The sequence below is a fragment of the Mustela erminea genome, chromosome 1 (assembly GCF_009829155.1).
Source record: "Mustela erminea isolate mMusErm1 chromosome 1, mMusErm1.Pri, whole genome shotgun sequence".
NCBI classification, from domain to species: Eukaryota; Metazoa; Chordata; class Mammalia; order Carnivora; family Mustelidae; genus Mustela; species Mustela erminea.
Window position 1 is genome coordinate 71,884,130 of NC_045614.1, and position 21,097 is coordinate 71,905,226.

The following is a 21,097-nucleotide window of genomic DNA, read 5'->3' on the forward strand; positions in this document are numbered from 1 at the left end:
CCTTTCTACAGACTGCCAAACACACAGGGACCTTTGTGTTGCCTGTCCCCTCTTTCTGTAGCACTCTCCATCCAGATATCTACCTGACCCCTTAGCTCGTTTCCTTCAGGTCTCTGTTGGAATGTAATTTTCTTTTCTTTCTTTCTTTCTTTCTTTCTTTTTTTTTTTTTTTTTAAGATTTTATTTATTTATTTGACAGAGATCACAAGTAGGCAGAGAGGTAGGCAGAGAGGGGAGGAGAAGCAGGCTCCCTGCTGAGCGGAGAGCCCAATATGGGGCTTGATCCCAGGACCCTGAGATCATGACCTGAGCCAAAGGCAGAGGCTTAACCTACTGAGCCACCCAGCCAGCCCCGAATGTAATTTTCAGTTACCCCCTGACTCTACCTATTCCCTTTACCCTGCCTTTTTTGGTGTTTCTGTCCCAGCACTTACCATTTGTCATATTATGCACTTACTTATTTTCTTACCTGATCCAGCTAGAATATAGGCCTCACGAGGGCAAGGGCTTTGTTACTTTACAATCTCAACAGCACATTGTATTATCAACGTGAAGAAAAATTTATTAAATTTTGTCTTCAGTTTTCTGTTGATAAAGCGTGCTTTACTATACTAGGTAGTCACATGTTTTACTCTGAAAGGTAAGCACTGAAATGCAGTACTAATAGTTGTGTTAATATTTCTTAAAAGTTTTTGAGAAAAAAAGGAAGAAACCAACTCATTCAGAAGATTCGGATTCCTCTTCCAATTCCTCTTCATCTTCAGAATCTTCTTCAGAAAGTGAAATTGAACATGAGAGAAGCAGAAGAAGGAAACATAAGAGGCGGCCAAAAGTTAAACATTCTAAAAAGAGACGAAAGGAAGCAAGCAGTTCAGAAGAACCAAGGACTAAACACATTATGAGCCCAAAAGGGTAAGTGTGAAACACCAGGGGAATCTTAAGCTAAAAACACACACACACACACACACACACACACACACACCAGGGGAATCTTAAGCTAAAAACACACACACACACACACACACACACACACACACCCATGGGGAAAGCATGTGCAGCTGTGTAAACTTAGCTTTTTAACCTGTTGCTAATAAAGGTTAATATTTTTTAAACTTTAATTTGAAATTTGACTATTCTAGGGGTAGCACAGACATTCCATATCAAAGATCTATGTGTTTGCAGGTTCTCTACATGCTGTGCTTTAAAAAGAAAAAAGTTAGTATCGTTTGACAATTTGATAGCAGAATTTTAGTACTGTGTTCATGCTTTATATGTTCTCTTTGTGAAAACTGTACAAACCTTTTGAGTGAGATATGTAATTATTAAATTTATTTTATTGCTATTAATATTATGTAATATTATTTAATATTATTGTGAAATGCAAACATAGCACATTTTAATTGGTGACATGCTTTATTCTCTCCAAGTCACTCTGAGAGGAGTTATACCAATGAAAAAAGGTCAGTTGATTCAAATGCTAAAAGGGAGAAGCCTGTGGTCCGCCCAGAGGAGATTCCTCCAGTTCCTGAGAACCGATTTTTACTGAGAAGAGACATGCCTCTTGTCACGGTGGAACCTGAACCGTAAGTAGGGTGATTAACCACAGTGTTTTCATTCTGTGAATGATAATTCCATCAGCTCGTTGCAGTTCCACACTCATTTATTGAGCATGACCTATAATCAAAGCACTTTGAATGGTACTGTGGGAGGTGCTAGGTTAATGAATGACATGTACCTGATCTTGCAGAATTCTCATTCTACTAGTAGGGAAAGGAGGTTGTGTGGGCAAGTTGGCCAGGGAAGAAGTTTTTACTGGAGCTCTGGAAAGATTTTATTACTAACTTTTTTTTCCTTGGCTTTTCATTAAAAGTGAGATTAGGTTGTCAGAACAGAGGGTCAGTTGAACTGTTTGGAGTCAGTTGAATGATAAAACGTGGTCCATTTCGAATAGTGTTAAATTAATTGCATGGTGTTTGGGGATACAGTTTAGTATCATAAATATGTGACTCTTGCTGACTTGCAAAGTTGTAACTTCTCTGAATTGGACAGATAATGTGTAGATTTGTAGATTTGGTCTACAGAGCTACACATTTGAGACCAAATGTGTAGATTTGGTCTCAAAAAATACTATGTAGTATATTTTGTGTGTTACCTCAAGTTTAGAATTATTAAAAAAAATGTTGTTTGAACAAAAATACCATAATGTGGCATGTCATTGATAAGTTCCCTGTGAATAGTTCTGTTGGAGGCTTAGAAGTGGTCTTTGTTTACAGTCAGGTTTCCACATAAGGTAATCATTTAGTTCATTAAACATTTTTAAATCCTAATATTGTCTTATTTTAAAAAGCTGTTATGAAATGAGATGTATCTTTGAATTAAAAGCTTAACATGCTGATGTCTTCATTTCAAATTCTGGCTTGTTAATAAATTTTAGTGGGACTCAAAATATAAGACACCAAGTTCATTGGTCAAATCTGTTTGGCTTTCAAAAGTCAGGGAACTTGAAAGGTCACTTTCTCTGTCAGGTGGTGGGTGTTATCCATGGGCTGGATTTGGTCTATTACCTGTACAGCCTGTGAAGTTAAAAAAATGGTTTTTACATGATTGAATGTTTGTAGAAAAAACAAAAAGGAGAGTAATATATATTTTTTAAAGATTTTATTTATTTGCCAGAGAGAGAGCGCACAAGTGAGTACACACAAGCAGGCAGAGAGGCAGGCAGAGGCAGCAAGAGAAGCAGGTTCCCTGCCGAGCAAGGAGCCCGATGGGGGACTCGAGCCCATGACTCCGGGATCATGACCTGAGCCGAAGGCAGCGGCTTAACCCACTGAGCCATCCAGGCGTCCCAAAGGAGAGTAATATTTTGTGAAGTGTGGAAATTGAATGAAACTCAGATTTCAGTGTGCATAAATTAAGTTTTACTGGAACATCCATTTGTTCCATGTAAGAAAATAGACAAGGGCTGTTTCTGTGCCGCAGCAGCAGACTTGTGGAGCTATAGCGGAGTTTGTAGGTGGTGCCCCATTGCTTTATACTGCTGCTCTGTGCACTAGGCCTCACAGCGACACCATTACCGCTCTCCAGGATTTCAAGTACTATGTGTATAACACCTGTATGTGAAAAGATTTTTTTTTTTTTTAATTTTTATTTTATTTTATTTATTTTTTAAAGATTTTATTTATTTATTTGACAGAGATCACAAGTAGGCAAAGGAGCAGGCAGAGAAGCAGCAGCAGGCTCCCTGCTCAGCAGAGAGCCTGATGTGGGGCTCAATCTCAGGATCATGACCTGAGCCAAAGGCAGAGGTTGAACCCACTGAGCCACCCAGGCACCCTTGAAAATATATTTTTAAAGATAAAATACATATAGTCCCATTACAGATTAGCATTACCGTATGAATAGCATTATCTCTTTTTATAGGGAGCATTGTGAATCCTACTTAAGTGAAATGTTATTCGCCCCCTGCAAAAGAACTCAATTCCTCTCATTGGATCTTAAGTACAAAGAAATGATACTCAGGTGTCATGTTTCAAATTTTACTGATAAAACATCAGTGAAAATTTGTTTTCTTGTTATCTAAGTACCTATCTAATAGCCTTAATTTTCTTCTTGGCCTACAAATCCTAAAACACTTACTACTCTCGGATTCTTTTCAGAAAAAGTTGGCTGACCTCTCTTAACTTGGTAGTGGTAAACAGGTGACTGCATTTGTGATTGAAAAGTGCTGATAATTTTGTTCGGTCATTACTCTTCTTTGGTCACATAATAATGTTCTTGGAAGTTATTTTGTGCAGAATTATTTTAAATTATAATTGGATGGTTGTTGTGTCATACAAAGATAGCACAATTGATGTATTTTATTAGGATCTTTGAGATTTTGATCAGTTGTTTGGGAGCTGTAATTAAGTGTGCTTCAAGAACTCAGCATATGTAAGGATAAGAAGCAGGGGTCATCAGCCATAGTGAACTTGTCACCTTGCTGATTTACCAGCAGTTAAGCTCGTGTCATTTGTAATTTGCTTAGTGGAATTTGGGTTCCACACTTGACTGCAGTTTCTTTGTTCTTGACCTTAGAGGTACTTCAGAATAATTTACAGGCTTTTGAAAATACCAACTTCTGGGCCATACAGCAAATAAAATTAGAATGTTCTGGGGAGAAGGTAGAGGGTTATAGCATTGGATTAGTACCTAAAAGGTTCCCAGGTAAAGGTTAATTTTTGCTGAACTCATAGAGGTGAGTTCAGTCCTTTTTCTTCATGAGGAATATGGGGTTAACAGTTGCCTACCAAAAGTACCAACTTACCTCACTGTGAGAATTAAGTAATGTCATGAAATGACTGAAAAACACTATATGTATACTTTGTAGTTAAGATTCTTCTTAAGAAGAATTGTTTTGTTTTGTTTTGTTTTGTTTTGTTTTATTTTGTATGTTTATTTGGAGCTTGATTTCTAGAGTCTTAGAAAACCCTATTGGAAGGGCTGAAGCAGTGTGGCTGGGTTGGAGCTGGGGTTCCATCCCGGCTGGGCTGTCGCCCCTTCTGGGCTCCCACATTGGAACTCAGCGCCGAATGCCTCTGGGAAAAGCTGCAGCAGGACCCGGAGACAGAGCTTATTGAAGTCGAAGACACGACTCCCAACCGTTGCGCGTCCAGCTTCCCCTCCGAACTTGTTGGCCAAGTTCAAGGGGAAGTCACTGCTTCAGAGACACCAGCTGGTGAACACATGCCTCGCCAAAGAGCTTCTGCACATTCATGCCTTTGAGCAGAAAACTCTGACCGCAGAGCAGTGGGCCCGCAAGAAGCAGAAATAAGAGACCAAGGCCTGCACAGCCATTAAATTATGAATCAGGGAAAAAAAAAAAAGAAAAGAAAAGAAAACCCTATTGGCTTTAAGAGTCAAGTTGTATTTCTTCATGTGACTTAGGGCAAGATTTGTAACCTCTTAATCTTAAAATTCTCTCTTTCAAATGAAGATGCTAATAGTACCTACCTCACAGTGTTATGAGAATTCCATGAATTAATGTCTTTCAGGTGCTTGTTAACTAAATGTTAACAATGAAGAGTCTGAAAGGGAAATTAAGAAAGCAGTTCTATGGGGCGCCTGGGTGGCTCAGTGGGTTAAAGCCTCTGCCTTTGACTCAGGTCATGATCCCAGGGTCCTGGGATCATGACTCAGGTCATGATCCCAGGGTCCTGGGATCGAGCCCCACGTCGGGCTCTCTGCTCCGCAGGGAACCTGCTTTCTCCCCTCTCTCTCTCTGCCTGCCTCTCTGCCTACTTGTGATTTCTCTCTCTCTGTCAAATAAAATTAAAAAAAAAAAAAAAAAGAAAGCAGTTCTATTTAAAACAACAGCTAAAAGAATAAAATACTTAGGAATAAATTTAAAGAGGTAAAAGACTTATACAGTGAAAATTACAAAATATTTATACTTAAATAAATGGAAAGATGTTGCATGTTCATGGTTTGGAAGACTTGATATAGTTAATATGTCACTACAGCAAGCTTTGGATTCAGTGTGATCACTGTCAAATTTCAACAGCCTTTTTGCAGAAATGGAAAAGTCAGTATCAGATCATATGGAATTGTAGGGGGCCCCAAATCGCCAAAACAATCTTGAAAAAGAAAGACAAAGTTGAGTGCCTGGGTGGTTCAGTTGGTTAAGCAACTGCCTTCAGCTCAGGTCATGATCTTGGAGTCCTGGGATCGAGTCCCGCATTGGGTTTCTAGCTCCATGGGGCATCTGCTTCTCCTCCTTCTGACCTCCCCTCTTATGCTCGCTCTCTCTCTCTCAAATAAATAAACAAAATATTGGAAAAAGACAAAAGAAAGACAAAGTTGGAGCACTCATACCTTCTGATGTCAAAACTTAACATATAGCTACAGTCATCAAAGTAGTATGGTACAGGCATAAAGATAAATATATATAGACCAATGGGGTAGATTTGAGAGTCCAGAAATAAACGTGTAGCAGTATGTATGGCCAATTGATTTTAGAAAAGACTGCAAAGTACATTCAGTTGAGAAAGAAGTCTGTCTGTTCAATAAATGGTGCCGGAACAACTGGATTTCCACATGCAACAGAGTAATGCTGGACCCCTACTTCACATAATATATAAAAATTAAAATGGGTCCATATCCTGAATATAAGAACTAAAACTATAAAACTCTTAGATAGCATAGAAGTAAATTTTTATGACCTTGGGTTTGGCAATGAATTCTTATATTTGACACCAAAAGCATGGACAACAATATAAAAAGACAACTCAGTTTAAAAATAGGCACAGCATTTGAATAGATGTTTCATACAAATGGCCAGTAAACACATGAAAAGGTGCTTAACATCATTAGTCATTAGGGAAATACAGATTAAACCCACAGTGAGATAATACTCACCTGGCAGGATGGCTATAACTTTTGGGTTTTAAAACAAAACCCCCAAAAAACTAGTGTCAGCAAGGATATGGAGAAATTGGAATCCTTATACATTGGTGGCAGGAGTCTAAAATTATTCAGACATTGTGGAAAATAGTTTGGTTGTTCCTCAAAAAGTTAAACATAGATTTAACCATGTAACCAAGCAATTCCATGGCTAGGTATATTTTTGCAGTATATTCACAGTAGCAAAAAGAAAGCAATCCCAGTCACCAGCAGATGGTTGGGTAAACAAAATGTGTTGTGTACATACAATGGAATGTTATTTGGCCGTAAATGAGAGATTACAAGAGGCTGAGGGAGTTTGGGGGGATGGCGAGGTATTCTTAATGGGGGGAGTGGGTCTGGGTTAGTGAAAAATTTTAAGAAAGATAGTAGTATGGTTGTACAACATCAGTGTAATTCATTAATACACTGAACTATAAAAATTAGCTAAAAGGGCCAGTATTATGTTATACATGTTTGACTCAATTACGTTTAAAATGCTTACTAACATAGTATCTGCCACGTAGTAAGTACTCAGTAAGAGCTATCCATCATGCTAGTAACAGGGAAAAACTTGAGGTATGAAGACTTCTCACTTGTGGAGAATGGTAGCTGCCACCAAGTCTGTAGCCTTAGAATTACTGTATGGCAGCAGATTCAGAGCCCTGAAGGAGGGGCAGCTTATGGTAGAGTTGGGGAGACAAATGAATTATTAAAAACATAAAATAATAAAGTTTTTAAAACAATTTAAGTATCAGAGTCAGAAATATCTTAGGATTCCATTAGAACATCACTTAGAGACTGATAAAAAGGGATTTTGTTTAAAAGTAGTACTATGCTTAAAAAGATGCACAGTTCATACCTACATTTCTACCCAGTTGGGTTACCTTTTTTTATTTTAATTTTTTTTAAAGGTTTGGCATTTAAAAAGTGCCTAGAAAATCAGGTTACTTAGAGTGCCTCATTCTACAGAAGTGTTGGATCTAAATGAAATGACTGTATTATAGGAGCATGAATTCTGCATTTAAATATTGAGAAAACTGCTTACCATTTGCTTAGTTTTACTTTTCAATCTTCTTTTCCAGGAAGATTCCTGATGTTACACCCATTGTAAGTGATCAGAAACCATCTGTATCAAAATCTGGACGGAAGATTAAAGGAAGGGGCACAATTGTATGTGTGTTAAGACTTTTCTTTTTTTCAAATTACTATCTAAGTGGCAGAATCCTAGCTTTAATTTTAGATATAGTCCAAGATCTGTTGAAGGAGCTAGTTGTATTCTCCATAGGGATATGAGGGTATGGCTATTAGATTAAAGTTTATTGAGCATTTTAAGTATGAAATGATATGTGAAACAGTGTGTTGAGAAATCTTAGTATGTTTAATAATCTAGGCTAATGAATGTAACCCTTAGGACTTCAAAGGGAAAAAATCCCATTTCTTTCTCTCTTTTTTGCCCCCCTCCTTTTTTAAAGATGTTATTTATTCATTTGAGAGAGAGAGCGCAATCAGGGAGAGGGGCAGAGGGAGAAGGAGAAACAGACTCCAGCTGAGCTGGGAACCTGACATGGAGCTTGATCCCAGGACCTAGAGATCATGACCTGAGCCAGAGGCAGACACTCAACCATCTGAGCCACCCAGGCGCCCCAGTCCCATGTCTTCTAGTGTCTTACGTTTGATATAACTTCATATCATCCTTTTGTACTTTAATCATTATTGCTTTTGAATCGCATCTGGAATTGGGTCTTATACCTAACTCTCTCCTGTAGCAGACTATAATTGAGCAGTATTTTAAAAACAGTTATTCCTGTCTTTGTTTTTGAAGCGCTATCACACTCCTCCAAGGTCAAGATCATGTTCTGAATCAGACGATGATGATAGCAGTGAAACTCCTCCTCACTGGAAAGAAGAAATGCAGAGATTAAGAGCATACAGACCACCTAGTGGAGAAAAATGGAGTAAAGGAGATAAGTAAGAGCTTTGAGTATGAGCACAATCCTGTGTCTACTAGATTTTACGTGTTACAAGGCCAGAGACTGACTTCTGGACTTTTCATTAAAAGTTCAGCTGTGACCAAAGAGAATTCCCATTTGGGAATACTTGGCAGGAAGAGAGCTATTATGTAGGAGGGCTCATTGGCTTCAGGGTGCTTTTAAATCAAAATTTGGTCTTCCCTCACAAAACTATAAAACCACTGAATCTCTCAAAGATAATCTTAATACAATTTTAGAAATAATCAGGGCTTAAAAATCATATAGCGGATTCTTTCCTAGCCAGGTCTCTTAGACACTGATGAATGAATTGGCAGGTAGGAAAATTGTACCTAGCATGTGCATTAACTTCTGACCCCGCAGACTGTTGGTTCTTCAGAAGTGTACCCTTCTCTTAACCCTCAGTAACGCTCCCCACAGCGGAATATCTGTTGTAGAAATGGGCTGGCTCCAGAATAGTTAGTGAAAAATACACCAATGGGACCCTCTGTAATTGTTCCTACTGGTAGTAGCCGCCTCTTCTCTCTGGGTGTCCAGGGGAATGGTTAGATGTCAGAAGAGGGAATGTGTCTGCTCTGTGAGAGTGGTTTAGACACAGTGGTATAGAGAACTCTTAATTTTGAGCCCTGACATTAACCCATTACCACTAAGATTGTAAAGCCTGCATCTATTTTCCTGAACTTTTCCCTCAATTTCTGTAGGAAGTAATTTAACTAAAACCTTAAGAGAAAGTCTTGATTACCTCTGTGAAGCTGAAATAAAACAATAGCCATGCTAGCTTCTTAAGAGGCTTCCTCTTTAGAATTTAGTCAGCTGTCCTATATCTGCAGGGATTCAACAGATTGTTTGGGAATTTGATTTGACCCTCCCTCAGAAATTGTTCGAGGAGGCAGAGATGTCTAGATGTCATGAACATCCTAGCCAAGGAACTCAGTATGTCAGCAGTGCTCTCGTGATGAATTGGTTTAGTGTGGTTCGGTTCAAAACCGTTTTTCTGTCAAATTTGAAGTTTTTTGCTTAATTAAAAAAATCCTTTTATAAGTGAATCTGTCAGTAGTTGTCAGTGTGTATCTCTGAAATTAAGAGGTTCAGATGAGGCCTATCACCCTTTGATGTATCCTTTTACATGTGCTTAAAATGTTATTGGAGTCAGTACTTTGTTTTTAACTAGGCTTTTGTCAAGCATTTGTATTGAAAACAAATGTGTTTTAAACTTAAAGCATAGAAAACATGCTTAAAATAATTGCATGCATATTGTATCCTTTTCAATAGATTAAGTGACCCCTGTTCAAGCCGATGGGATGAGAGAAGCTTGTCGCAGAGATCCAGATCATGGTCCTATAATGGATATTATTCAGACCTTAGTACAGCAAGACACTCTGACAGTCACCATAAAAAACGCAGGAAAGAGAAAAAGGTTAAACATAAAAAGAAAGCTAAAAAGCAGAAACATTGCAGAAGACACAAGCAGACTAAGAAGAGAAGGATTATTGTACCGTCAGACATAGAATCCTCAAAATCTTCCACCCGACGAATGAAATCCTCTTGTGATAGAGAAAGGAGATCTCGTTCTTCCTCATTATCATCTCATCACTCATCAAAAAGGGACTGGTCTAAATCTGATAAAGATGACCAGAGCTCTTCAACCCATTCCAGCAGAGACTCCTACAGATCTAAATCTCACTCACAGTCTTATTCTAGAGGAAGCTCAAGATCAAGGACTCCGTCAAAATCCTCATCACATTCTCGAAGTAGATCAAAGTCCAGATCTACTTCCAAGTCAGGGCACCAAAGGACAGCATCAAAATCACCAAGACGAACAACCTCTCAGATAAGTGAAAATAAACCAGTTAAAACGGAACCTTTACGAGCAACAGTGCCACAAAACGAAAACATTGTAGTACAACCAGTGGTGGCGGAAAATATTCCTGTGATACCATTGAGTGACAGTCCCCCTCCTTCAAGGTGGAAGCCTGGACAGAAGCCCTGGAAGCCCTCTTATGAGCGAATTCAGGAAATGAAAGCTAAAACAACCCATTTGCTGCCCCTCCAGAGCACTTACAGTTTAGCAAATATCAAAGAGACTGGAAGTTCATCATCCTACCATAAAAGAGAAAAAAATTCAGAAAGTGATCGGAGTGCTTATTCAAAATACAGTGATAGAAGTTCGGAAAGCTCACCAAGGTCAAGGAGCAGATCTTCTAGGAGTAGATCATATTCCAGATCATACACAAGGTCACGAAGTCTAGCTAGTTCACGTTCAAGATCTAGGTCTGCCTCATCTAGATCTCATTCACGAAATAAATACAGTGATCGTTCACAGTGTAGTAGATCTTCGTCATACTCTTCTGTTAGCAGTGATGATGGAAGACGAGCCAAGAGAAAATTCAGATCCAGTGGGAAAAAAAAGAACACTTCAAATAAGAGCCACAGCAGCAGCTCTGAGAAGAGACTTCGCAATAAATATGTGAAAAGCAGGGACAAGTGTTCGAGTCAGAGAAAGTACAGCGAAAGCCGGTCGTCTTTAGATTATTCTTCAGACAGTGAACGGTCAAGTGTTCAGGTTACACAGTCAGCTCAGGAAAAAGAGAGGCGGGTCCAAATGGAAATGCACAGTAAGCAAGAGAAAAACAGAGATAAAGAGAAATCCAAGCCTGAACAGGAATGCCCTCGTTCAAAGAAAAGGGCCTCGAAGGACAATCTTTCTGATCACCTGAGAAATGGCAGTAAGCCCAAAAGGAAGAATTACGCTGGGAGTAAATGGGACTCTGAGTCAAACTCTGAACGAGATGTAACTAAAAACAGTCAGAGTATTTCCCGGCAATCTTCTGATAAGGAGGAAGGTGAAGCTACATCAGATTCTGAGTCAGATTTTGGTGAAATACACAGCAAAGCCAAACCCCCAAAGAAATCTTCAGCAGGTACTTCACTGCCTGATGGTAATGGTGCTTGGAAATCAAGTAAGCAGCGGTCTTCAACCTCTGATTCCGATGGGTCTTATTCCAATTCAGAAAACACTAGAAGAAAGGCACGGAAGCATAAACACGGGTCAAAAGAAAATCTTAAAAGGGAACAGACCAAAAAAGCAAAAGAGAAATTAAAAGGGAAAAAAGACAAAAAGCACAAGGCTCCAAAACGAAAACAGGCGTTTCACTGGCAGCCTCCACTAGAATTTGGTGAGGAGGAGGAGGAGGAGATGAGTGAAAAACAAGTTACTCAGGAGCCAAAAGAGAAAAAACAAGGTTCTGAAAATAGTGAAACCGTGAAAGAAAATACTCCACACCCTGAGAAGTCCTGTGAAGAGGGCATCCTCTCAGGTAAACGTAATCCAGTCATGACTTCGTCAGATACCGATCAGCCTCCTAAAGAGGATGGTAAACTCGGCACTTCTCCCACGGCTTTCAGTCCTGAGGAGCTTGCTGCTTCTCCCTCCAGCATTCAGCATGTTGCAGAAGGTGTCCCGGGCGGACTGGAGGATATCCTGCAGACAGATGACAACATGGACATCTGCACTCCTGACAGGAGCTCCCCGGCCAAGGAGGCATCCCCTCAGGGACCTTCAAGGCTGGCTGCCCCAGACGTAAACATTGTTCTAAAACAGGATGTGCACACGGAGCCGCCTGAGACAGAGGAGGTAAAACAGGAAAGCAGCACGTCGGAAAGCAAAATGATGGGGGACGTGGGGAAACGGGACAGCAGCCCTGCTAGCCTGGCGTGCACTGTCGAAAGCACTGTGAAGAGAGAGGGGGCTGAGAAGAGCCAGCTTGGTGTCCTGGATAACAAGTGGAAGCCCCTGCAAGGGGTGGGGAACCTGCCGGCACCGGTGACCCCCACATCTAGCGCCGTGGAGGTGAAGGCGCTGACTGCGGCCCCCGAGATGAAGCCACAAGGTTTGAGGATAGAAATTAAAAGCAAAAATAAAGTTCGGCCTGGGTCTCTCTTTGATGAGGTAAGAAAGACGGCACGCTTAAACCGGCGGCCAAGGAATCAGGAGAGTTCAAGTGAGGAGCAGACACCTAGTCGGGATGGGGATAGCCAGTCCAGGAGTCCGAGCAGATCTCGAAGTAAGTCGGAAACCAAATCAAGACACAGAACAAGGTCTGTCTCCTATAGTCACTCAAGAAGTCGATCGCGAAGTTCCACGTCATCCTATCGGTGAGCAATATAGTCCCCTCCCCCCCAAGAGTCTGTTACTGTTTAACTTGGAAGAACATCAGAATGAGAGACAAGATCACTATTTCCAAATATCTGGAAGGGAGTAAGGGGAAGTCTTGTGCTGAGTGACTGAGAGAGCCAATGGAGGACATAGGAAGTGGGGGTTTTAGGTGAAGAAATTTGGGCTCGGTGTCAAAAACTATTGCTTGTTAATTAAAGCTCTCTGGCAGTAGACATGAATTTCCATGATAGGTGGCAAGTCTGTCTCTAATGGTGTGACACTGCTTTCCCACCTTTCGGTGCCTTAGAAGGAAATCCTGAATTTACAGAATTATGTAGGATTGAGAGATCATTAGTATAACCCTCCATTTTACACAAATGGAAGCTTGGGGCCCAGAGGCCAAGTTAACCTGCCCAAGACCTACATCTGTTTAATCTTTATTCAGGGGTTAGTGGGGAGGAATATGATATAAACCATCATCTTTATATTGATTTATTTTGTTTCAAAGTTGGGTCAAACTTTTGTCATCAGCATAGACTGGATTGTGCAGAGAATGAGAATTTTTATAAACTAAAAAAAAAGAGTGTTGTGATATGTTAATAAGTGATCTGTACTCCTTTTTTTTCCTTGTGAATATTTCATGGTTTTACCTATCTCTTAATTGCTCATATCCCTTAGTATACTGTGCTTGCTTTTCATCACTTGAGCCTAAAGTACAGTTAAGAATCTTCAAAATTTCCCCTTCCTGTTCATCTTCCCTTTCTCACCCAGATTTCTTTAAAAATAGGAACCAACACTTGGCATCTGTAGTAACTGTCTCCCATTTACTCTTCAGCTGCTTGTAGTCTATCTGCTGCATCTTCCTTCCCCTGCCTCTTCCTAAAAGGGCAGGTACCTCATATGAGTGCCAGGGCATGTTTTCAGTCCTTTTGGTCCTTCTGGAATCTGCTGCTACCTCTCCTCGTCCCACTCAGACCATTCCGTGCTTATGTTGTGGGCTCTTCTCCGTCCTCCTACCCTGACTCCCAGCTGGCTCAGAGAACTGGGAAATCCTGGCCATATTGCTAGATGCAGGCACTACTGAGCGACTCTAGCCGCCCGTCTGCTTAACATCTGCCTTCCATTCGTGCTTTGACAGTTCTGAACTGCTGGCCACTTCTTCTATTCCTGCTGCTGCCTTTGGGTGGCATTTTGCTTGATAAATGAAGACAGGGTTAGAAAGCCTGAGGAGTTTGCTTTAAGTTATGCCATGAATGGGTAGTAGACCAGCAGCTAACCTTGCCTCCCCTACTAGGCTGTGATATATCACTTCAGTCTGGGGCCATTTTCTACTCCTCTTTCGGTTACCTCACAGAATCTGCTCTATATTTATTGAGTAACTGACTAGACTGTGAGAACATAATGTGTTCATTCTCTTATAGGTAAACTGGAAGTAGATCATGCCTTCTAAAACATAAGTACATAGTGAATAAAATAAAACCTATGAAGATGTTTCATAAGTTGCCTAGACATAGGGATATGGTTCTGTCCTAAACAACAGGTGGAAAGTCGGAGGAGAAGGGTGGGGAGCCAAGGGAATGCAGAGGGGCAGAATTGTACTTTAGCTTAAGTTCCTTGTTTTATTAAATATTAAATAGATTGAAAAAATTAAATGATTAGGTATAAATAATTTAAAGTGTCATCTAGATTTTTAAAAATAGAGCTTTGACATCCTGATTATGTCCCTACCCAATGCCAGTCTACTTTATTTTCTCTCCTAGAATTAAACATTATAGTAAATTTTTGTTGTAGTTTTGTTGTTCTTTAGTTTTGTCACAAATATTTCTATTTGTATAGTGTTTTTGCATGTCTTCCAACAGAATCTTTACAGATATACATACCTACATATGTGTTCTAGCTATGCATTTTTCACTGAACATTATGTTCCAAGAGATGTCTCTGTTGATGTATGTAAGCTGTATTTCATTCATTTTGCTATTTGAGAATATTTTACTGCATATCTGTGCTTCTCCCCTCCCCCATTCTATATTTAATGAAGCTTTGGATTATTTTTTCTTCTGGTCTTAACAAATAGGGCTCCAGTGAATATACCTTTACTAGCCTTTTCTGGTTTATTTTATTCTCTTTGATTTAAACCCTCATTAGCTGTCACTTTCAAACCCACTGTGAAGAGTTTGTGAATGACCTTTCCTTTTGTTGTGTTCTCCCTTTCCAGTCCTACTAGGATTCATTTGAACAGCATGGTGAGTTAATATAATTCTGTTTTTTCACTTTCAACTGTAGATCAAGAAGCTATTCCAGAAGTCGCAGCAGAGGATGGTACAGCAGAGGCCGCACAAGAAGCCGGAGCAGTTCCTACCGCAGTTACAAAAGTCACAGGTGAGTGTGGGAACCCCACCCTACCATGGTCTACATCCTGTCTGCTTTTCAAGGCCTGCACTGACAGAGTGGGGGAGCTGTTGAGAAGGATCTTGTCATTGCTAAATACCAGACAGGCCTATTGTCTCGTCTAGTTGTTTCTTTCTAGGAACTGTCAGAGTCTCACTGGCTATCCTCAGGATGTGATCTTATCAGAGTGAGGAAAGAGAAGCAGCAGAAATCTTTTTTAAAAAGGCCCTGCCCATTTTCTCCTCCCACCCTACTCCAGTATATCTTCCTTGACTTCCGTTCACATCTGTAGTCACCTCTTAGCTTGGGTTAGGGATTGGGATAGGAGGACTGTTAATAGGGGGCCACAGAATGGAGCGTGTTGGGGGTGGTGACCCAGGTTTGTATTTCTCCCAGCTTCCTCAAACCCTCTTTTGCCTCTCAGATATGTTCTACTGTTGCAGCTTCATTTTACCTATTGGTGTCTGACCTGTGCAGACTTCCCCTCCCTGTCCAGTTAGAACCTCCCCAGTGACTTCGGTTATGTGCACCTCATAGAAGAATCAAAGTTAATCAGAATGAAATCCAACATGCTTTTAAAAAATCCACCATACTTTTGATAAAGAAATGAAATAAATACAGCTACTGGATTTCATTGTTTTTTTCCTTGATGGCAAATATGTGTCTTGATTTTTGATATAACATGTCCTGGCCCACAAAATGATGGTCCCTCATGTGATTCCTATCAGGACATCCAGCAGGAGCAGATCCAGGAGCAGCTCGTACGACCCCCACAGCCGGTCCAGGTACAGACGGGGTGGGGAACCACCTATGGGGACAGAATTGAAAAGCTGAATTTCATAAAACCCTTCATTCCCTTTTAAAAAGTGTTGTAGTCTGTTGAAAAATTGAAACACAAGTATTTGTCTCATGAAACCATCTCTCCCTACATGAGGCTTTTTTGGATGGCTGTTCGCCCATCGTACTCTAGTGTCAAAGTGACAGTCGATGTCCAGTTGTAATGGCAGGTATTGATTGAATATAATGGCCTAAGAAGATCCACCAGATTCAGTCAGACTAAATTAGTGTGTTAACTTTGTGATATTTCTCAATGCAGAAAAGAAATGAACATTATTCTCTTGCATGTGGTAAGCCTCACTGGGGCATTTGTTAAATGTCTCCAGTACTTGCTGTGCAGATGTGCCCATGTTCTCAGAGAACACTGAGAAGATCATAAAAAGAAATGGAAGCCTGTGAGTATTTGAATGGGGAACTTAAGTGTGTGTTGTTGCTGTTGAAGCAGGTCCTACACTTACGATAGCTACTATAGCAGGAGTCGGAGTCGGAGCCGGAGCCAGAGGAGTGACAGTTACCACCGAGGCAGAAGTTACAACAGGCGATCCAGGTGGGTCTTCCTCCTTCAGGGCGCTGCACGGTACTGTGGGTACTTGGTGTGGGAGGTGACGAACGGCTCATAGAAGAGAGCATAATCGTCTGAGGTCAGAAATCTTTCTTTCTCTTGAATTTTAGCAACCCACAGGAAGTGGCTTTTGTATTAAGGGTTGCTGGTCAAGTTTGTTGGTTATTATTAATATTTTAATCTAAAATGGATTTTGTAATATTTATATTCCCTTGGACACACAGTTTTTTTGGAAGGAGTAAAGAGAGAAGGCCGCCTAGACCATGTCCCACTCCCTTAAATAGGGCCAGTTGCTAAAAAGAGCTAAACCAGTTTATTAGTTTTTTAAACTTAAAAAAAGTATACTAAAATGTCATCATTGGCTTCAACAGCAGGGTTGAGGTATATACCATCAGTTTTAGTAAAAATATATTTATATAAATTACAGATATTTATAGGTATTACATTTTATAGAACTATTTGGGCTGGTACTGCCTTAGTCTTTATGGCAACTTTTTGTAATGTCCCTTTCCTGGTCACTTTTGGTCTTACCTTTCCCCCATCCATTGCAACTATAGTCAGTGATCTTGTCTAATGTCAGTATGATGTAGACACCTCCCTTGTTTGAAACTCTTGAAAGGCTCCCTACTGCCCAGAGGGGCAGGTTCAGGCTCTTCAGCATCACCTGTAAGTCCTCTCTACCTACCAGCTCCAGCTGGGGTTTTTCTGTCTTCCCTCCTTTAATGTTCTAGAACCTCTCCTTCTGCCTGGAGATACACACGACTCTTGAGATGGCCAGTTTCCCACCTACCTACCCTATAGGTCTAAGCTGCAACCCACTGCCCCAGGGGGCCATCCTGACTGATAACCCTGAGTTATATCACCCCCGTCTCCCCATGATGTGGCCTGTTTGTCTTGTCCACTATTCTGTGTGGTCCATGAGTCCCAGGAAACTGTACTTTGTTTTGTCTACTGTATATGTTTCTAGCATCTAGTAAAGTGACCTCCTTTAATATTTTTCAAAATTACTGGTTACCGTTGCCAGGTCCTCCAGATGCACTGTCCCAGTGGTCCTGTCCATGCCTGCCCCACCTTCACCCCTCATTGGGGTCCTCATTTTGGTTTCCATATTTTTAATGAATCTCTTCTTATACTTTTTTAAATCCCTCGCTTCCTCCGTCTAATTAAATATTGATTCTCATTTTGGGTAACATGGAAAATTATTCTCATTTGCATGAGTGGATTTTAAGTAATTTCCCAAGATGCGATGTTTCATCTTAACCTTGGTATTATTGCCATCTGTCATTTAAAACATCTTTGAAAAGTCTGCACTGTTGCTGCTGGCAGGACCCCACTCATCCACCCACTGTGCTATGCCCCATCAGTATTGCTTTCAAGTCACTTGTATCAAAAAAGAAGCTTCAAGAGGAATTCAAAGGGTTGAAGTTAAAAGGTGTGTATATATTTCTTTTGTTATACAGGAGTTGTAGATCTTATGGTTCTGACAGTGAAAGTGACCGAAGTTACTCTCATCACCGGAGCCCCAGTGAAAGCAGCACATATAGTTGAAAATGTCCCCTTTTTTGATACAAATTATATCTTGTTTGTAAATATCTGGTAACTTAAAAGTTTAAGAAACTTAATGGCAGTCTGTTGTTCTATTTCAATATTAGAGATAAGTTTCAAAAATAGGCACTTCTTAATTGTTATTGTCCATTTACATGTGCACAGAATTTAAAATACAGATATGTCTCCTAAAAATATTTTTATGCCACATTTTACAGTAGCCAACTATAGAAATGAATTTCATTTTCTTGAATCAAGAAGTCATGAAATTTAAGGATAATTTGCAATATTATTTTAGATTGTTTCTTTCCATCTCACGTATTCCTTAGAATACAGATTCTTTTTGCCCGTTTTTCAGGTTTTAGCCTATATGCTGCCAAGCACAGAACTGTGAAGAACTGTTAAAGGTGGCCAAATATTTATATACCAATTACACCGTGTTATACATATGTGCTCTTAAAAACAAACCACCCAGAATTGTCACTGATGGTAGCCAGGAGTCTGAGGCAGTGGCTCTGGAGTTCTTAATTCCTTCCTTCCTTCCTTGGTTGTTCTCAGAGGATCAGGAACGTGGTCATCATACAGCCCACCATCTATCTGTACTACTCCTGCCTGGTGGGTGAGGTTAGGAAGAATAAATCAGCCTTAACTACAAATACCTGGACTGTCTCTAAGGCCCTAACGTTTTATGTGCTTTGTAATACATACTCTCAGAAGTTTAGATTGTAAAAGAACAATTCTGTTCCAGTTCCTGTTTTGGTGCTTGGTACCTTTTGGTGCCTCTTCAAGTATACGTCATGGTAGAATCTCAGAGGAGAGAGAAGTGATTTTTTTGTTGTTGTTGTTTTTAAATTCGCTGGTAACCAGGCATGGTTCCTTCTTCTGAGCTGTATTCACTTTAAATATCTGGAGGGTCTTTCTTTTTTTTTTTTTTTTTTTTTTTAAAGATTTTTATTTATTTATTTGACAGAGAGATCACAAGTAGGCAGAGAGGCAGACGACAGAGAGATAGAGAGATAGAGAGGAGGAAGCAGGCTCCCCGCTGAGCAGAGAGCCCGATGCGGGACTCGATCCCAGGACCCCGAGATCATGACCTGAGCCGAAGGCAGAGGCTTTAACCCACTGAGCCACCCAGGCGCCCCTGGAGGGTCTTTCTTAAGCTCAGGTGTGGCCTAGGGTCCCCTGGAGCAGGCAGGATTGGCACATGGTGTCGTGTGGCCCCTCGGGGCTGTTGCACACAACTGGCACTGTGCCTCTGGAAGAGTGGATTGACGAGTAGATTTCTAAGTACCAACCAGAACCTCATTGCCACCATCCTGGAGACATTTTGGGGGGCTTTTAAGTCTTTCAAGTCAGAGGGATCTGCCCCAACAGCAGCTGAACTGTTCTAAGCACCAGCATGTTTTTCCTCTTTCTACTGTGACCCACTCTGACTCAGTGATGCTCGCAAGACATGAGTAAGTCCGGGACACCAGGGGAAGAGGGGTACAGGACTGCACAGACAACAACGTTTTCAGCTTTGGGTGGTTCCTCCAAAAATGATTTGACCTGTAAAAACGTGTGTGTGTGTGTGTGTGTGTGTGTGTGTGTGTGTGTGTGTAATCTTTTGAGTTTTTCCCCCAAGTGTACTTAATCACCTTAGTGCCAGTTTAAGCCAGTTATGCAGAAGAAATTCATATTGGATGTTTGATGTGGAACTCTGCACACCCTCCCCAGGCCTTGCTTAGGGTACTTGAGAAGTGGGAAAGAGCCCTCAGTTGGAGGGATCTGACAGCCCTTGATGAGTGGAGGGGTGACCTTGGATATTTTAAAACCATCACCCATAAAAGGTTCATAAACAGGGTTAAATGGCAGCTGTTCGCCAGGTTGATAGACAAGAATACGTTAGAAAAAAAGGACCCAAGTCAACTAGACCTACTTCCTAGTGAATGCAGAACAATATGTGATTCGTGTGAAGGGTTTTCCAAAAGTTGCCTGTAATACTCTGTGTAACAAAAAACTACATTCAGAACTCAAACAAATTGCCAAATCTAACTAGGTTAAGAAAAGTTACCCTTGGACAATACTCGTTTTCTCTTGCCATGTAACAAATTACCCCATGCTTAGCAGCTTAGAACAACACCCATTTCTTAGCTCACAGTTCTGTAGCTTGTGAGTCTGGCACAGTATGGCTGGATTCTCTGCTTAGGGTCTCTCATGAGGCTGAGATCAAGCGTCAGCAGGGCAGCATTCCTTTATGGAGACTCTCGGGAAGAAGCTACTCCCAAGTTCATTTGGTTCCTTGTTGGTTGTCAGCCAGAGGCTTCTCCCTCATCTCCTGAAGGCTGCTCATGCTCTTCTTGACCGTTCCCTTCCATCTTCAAACCCTCAGTGGCCCATTATACTTCCCATTCCTCTGGCTTCCTCATCATTTGTAAGGTTCATTATGATTAGATCAAGCCCACTGATCAAGTCTCCCTGTTTTCATGTCAGCTCTGCCATAGAACACAACATAATCACAGGAGTGGCTGCATAGGTGCAGGGTCCTGGGATGGGGGTGGGTGCAGGCTGTTCTAGAACCCCACCTAACCCAGACAATAACTGCCCACTCTGGGGAAGTTTCATCCCAAAAAGGTAGGCCCTAGAAGCCTCAGTTGTTTCCTCCATGGAAAAGAACAGCCCTCAGCCGCAGCTTCAATTGTGTATTTACTGAATGAACTACAAAAATAGCTTTTCTGCCTAGAGGGGATTGTTCTGTATTTTAAGTTATTTTTTAATAAAATTTAATTATGTTGTGTATTGTGCTTCTTAATAGAAAATGTATTATTGGACTGTTTTTGTAACGTCTTGTTTACTGCAAATGAAACATGATATAGCTGGTATTGTTCAAAACCTGTAGAAAATAACTTTTGTACATACCGGCAATGTCTAATTTGTATACACTTCATTTAAATGTTCCTAAAACTTGAAAGGGGGACCTTGTAGAAATTAAAATATATACTTAGTCTAAATCTGTGCCTGTTTCATCTTTCTTTTGCTCGTCCAGACTTCAGGTCTCTCTGAAGCGGAAAAGGAACCGTGGGGTCTCTTTGCTGATCCAGCCAGTAGAGAGACTTCATCTCTGCAGCTCATTTCCATCCTGTGGCTGAGTGTTCGTGGTGGGGCGTGAGGTGGAGCTGGAGAGAACCTCAGGCAGAGATGGGGATGTTCAGTACCCAGAGA

The 21,097-nt window shown here is 40.8% G+C and overlaps 1 protein-coding gene and 1 pseudogene across 3 annotated transcripts in view; both read left to right on the forward strand.

Moving 5' to 3' along the window:
* NKTR (natural killer cell triggering receptor) overlaps positions 1–18,359 on the forward strand; it is a 57,513-nt gene extending 39,154 nt beyond the window's left edge. For all 3 annotated transcript variants that reach the window (XM_032316064.1, XM_032316138.1, XM_032316210.1), the window contains 9 exons: positions 690–912; positions 1,428–1,583; positions 7,503–7,590; positions 8,243–8,388; positions 9,681–12,563; positions 14,848–14,943; positions 15,681–15,737; positions 16,235–16,336; positions 17,812–18,359. In XM_032316064.1, the coding sequence (XP_032171955.1) occupies positions 690–912; positions 1,428–1,583; positions 7,503–7,590; positions 8,243–8,388; positions 9,681–12,563; positions 14,848–14,943; positions 15,681–15,737; positions 16,235–16,336; positions 17,812–17,899 (3,839 nt within the window). In that variant the 3' untranslated portion in view covers positions 17,900–18,359. The remainder of the gene's footprint in view (positions 1–689; positions 913–1,427; positions 1,584–7,502; positions 7,591–8,242; positions 8,389–9,680; positions 12,564–14,847; positions 14,944–15,680; positions 15,738–16,234; positions 16,337–17,811) is intronic.
* Positions 2,203–4,878, forward strand: LOC116567200 (annotated as a pseudogene).
* Positions 18,360–21,097: the final 2,738 nt, after the last annotated feature.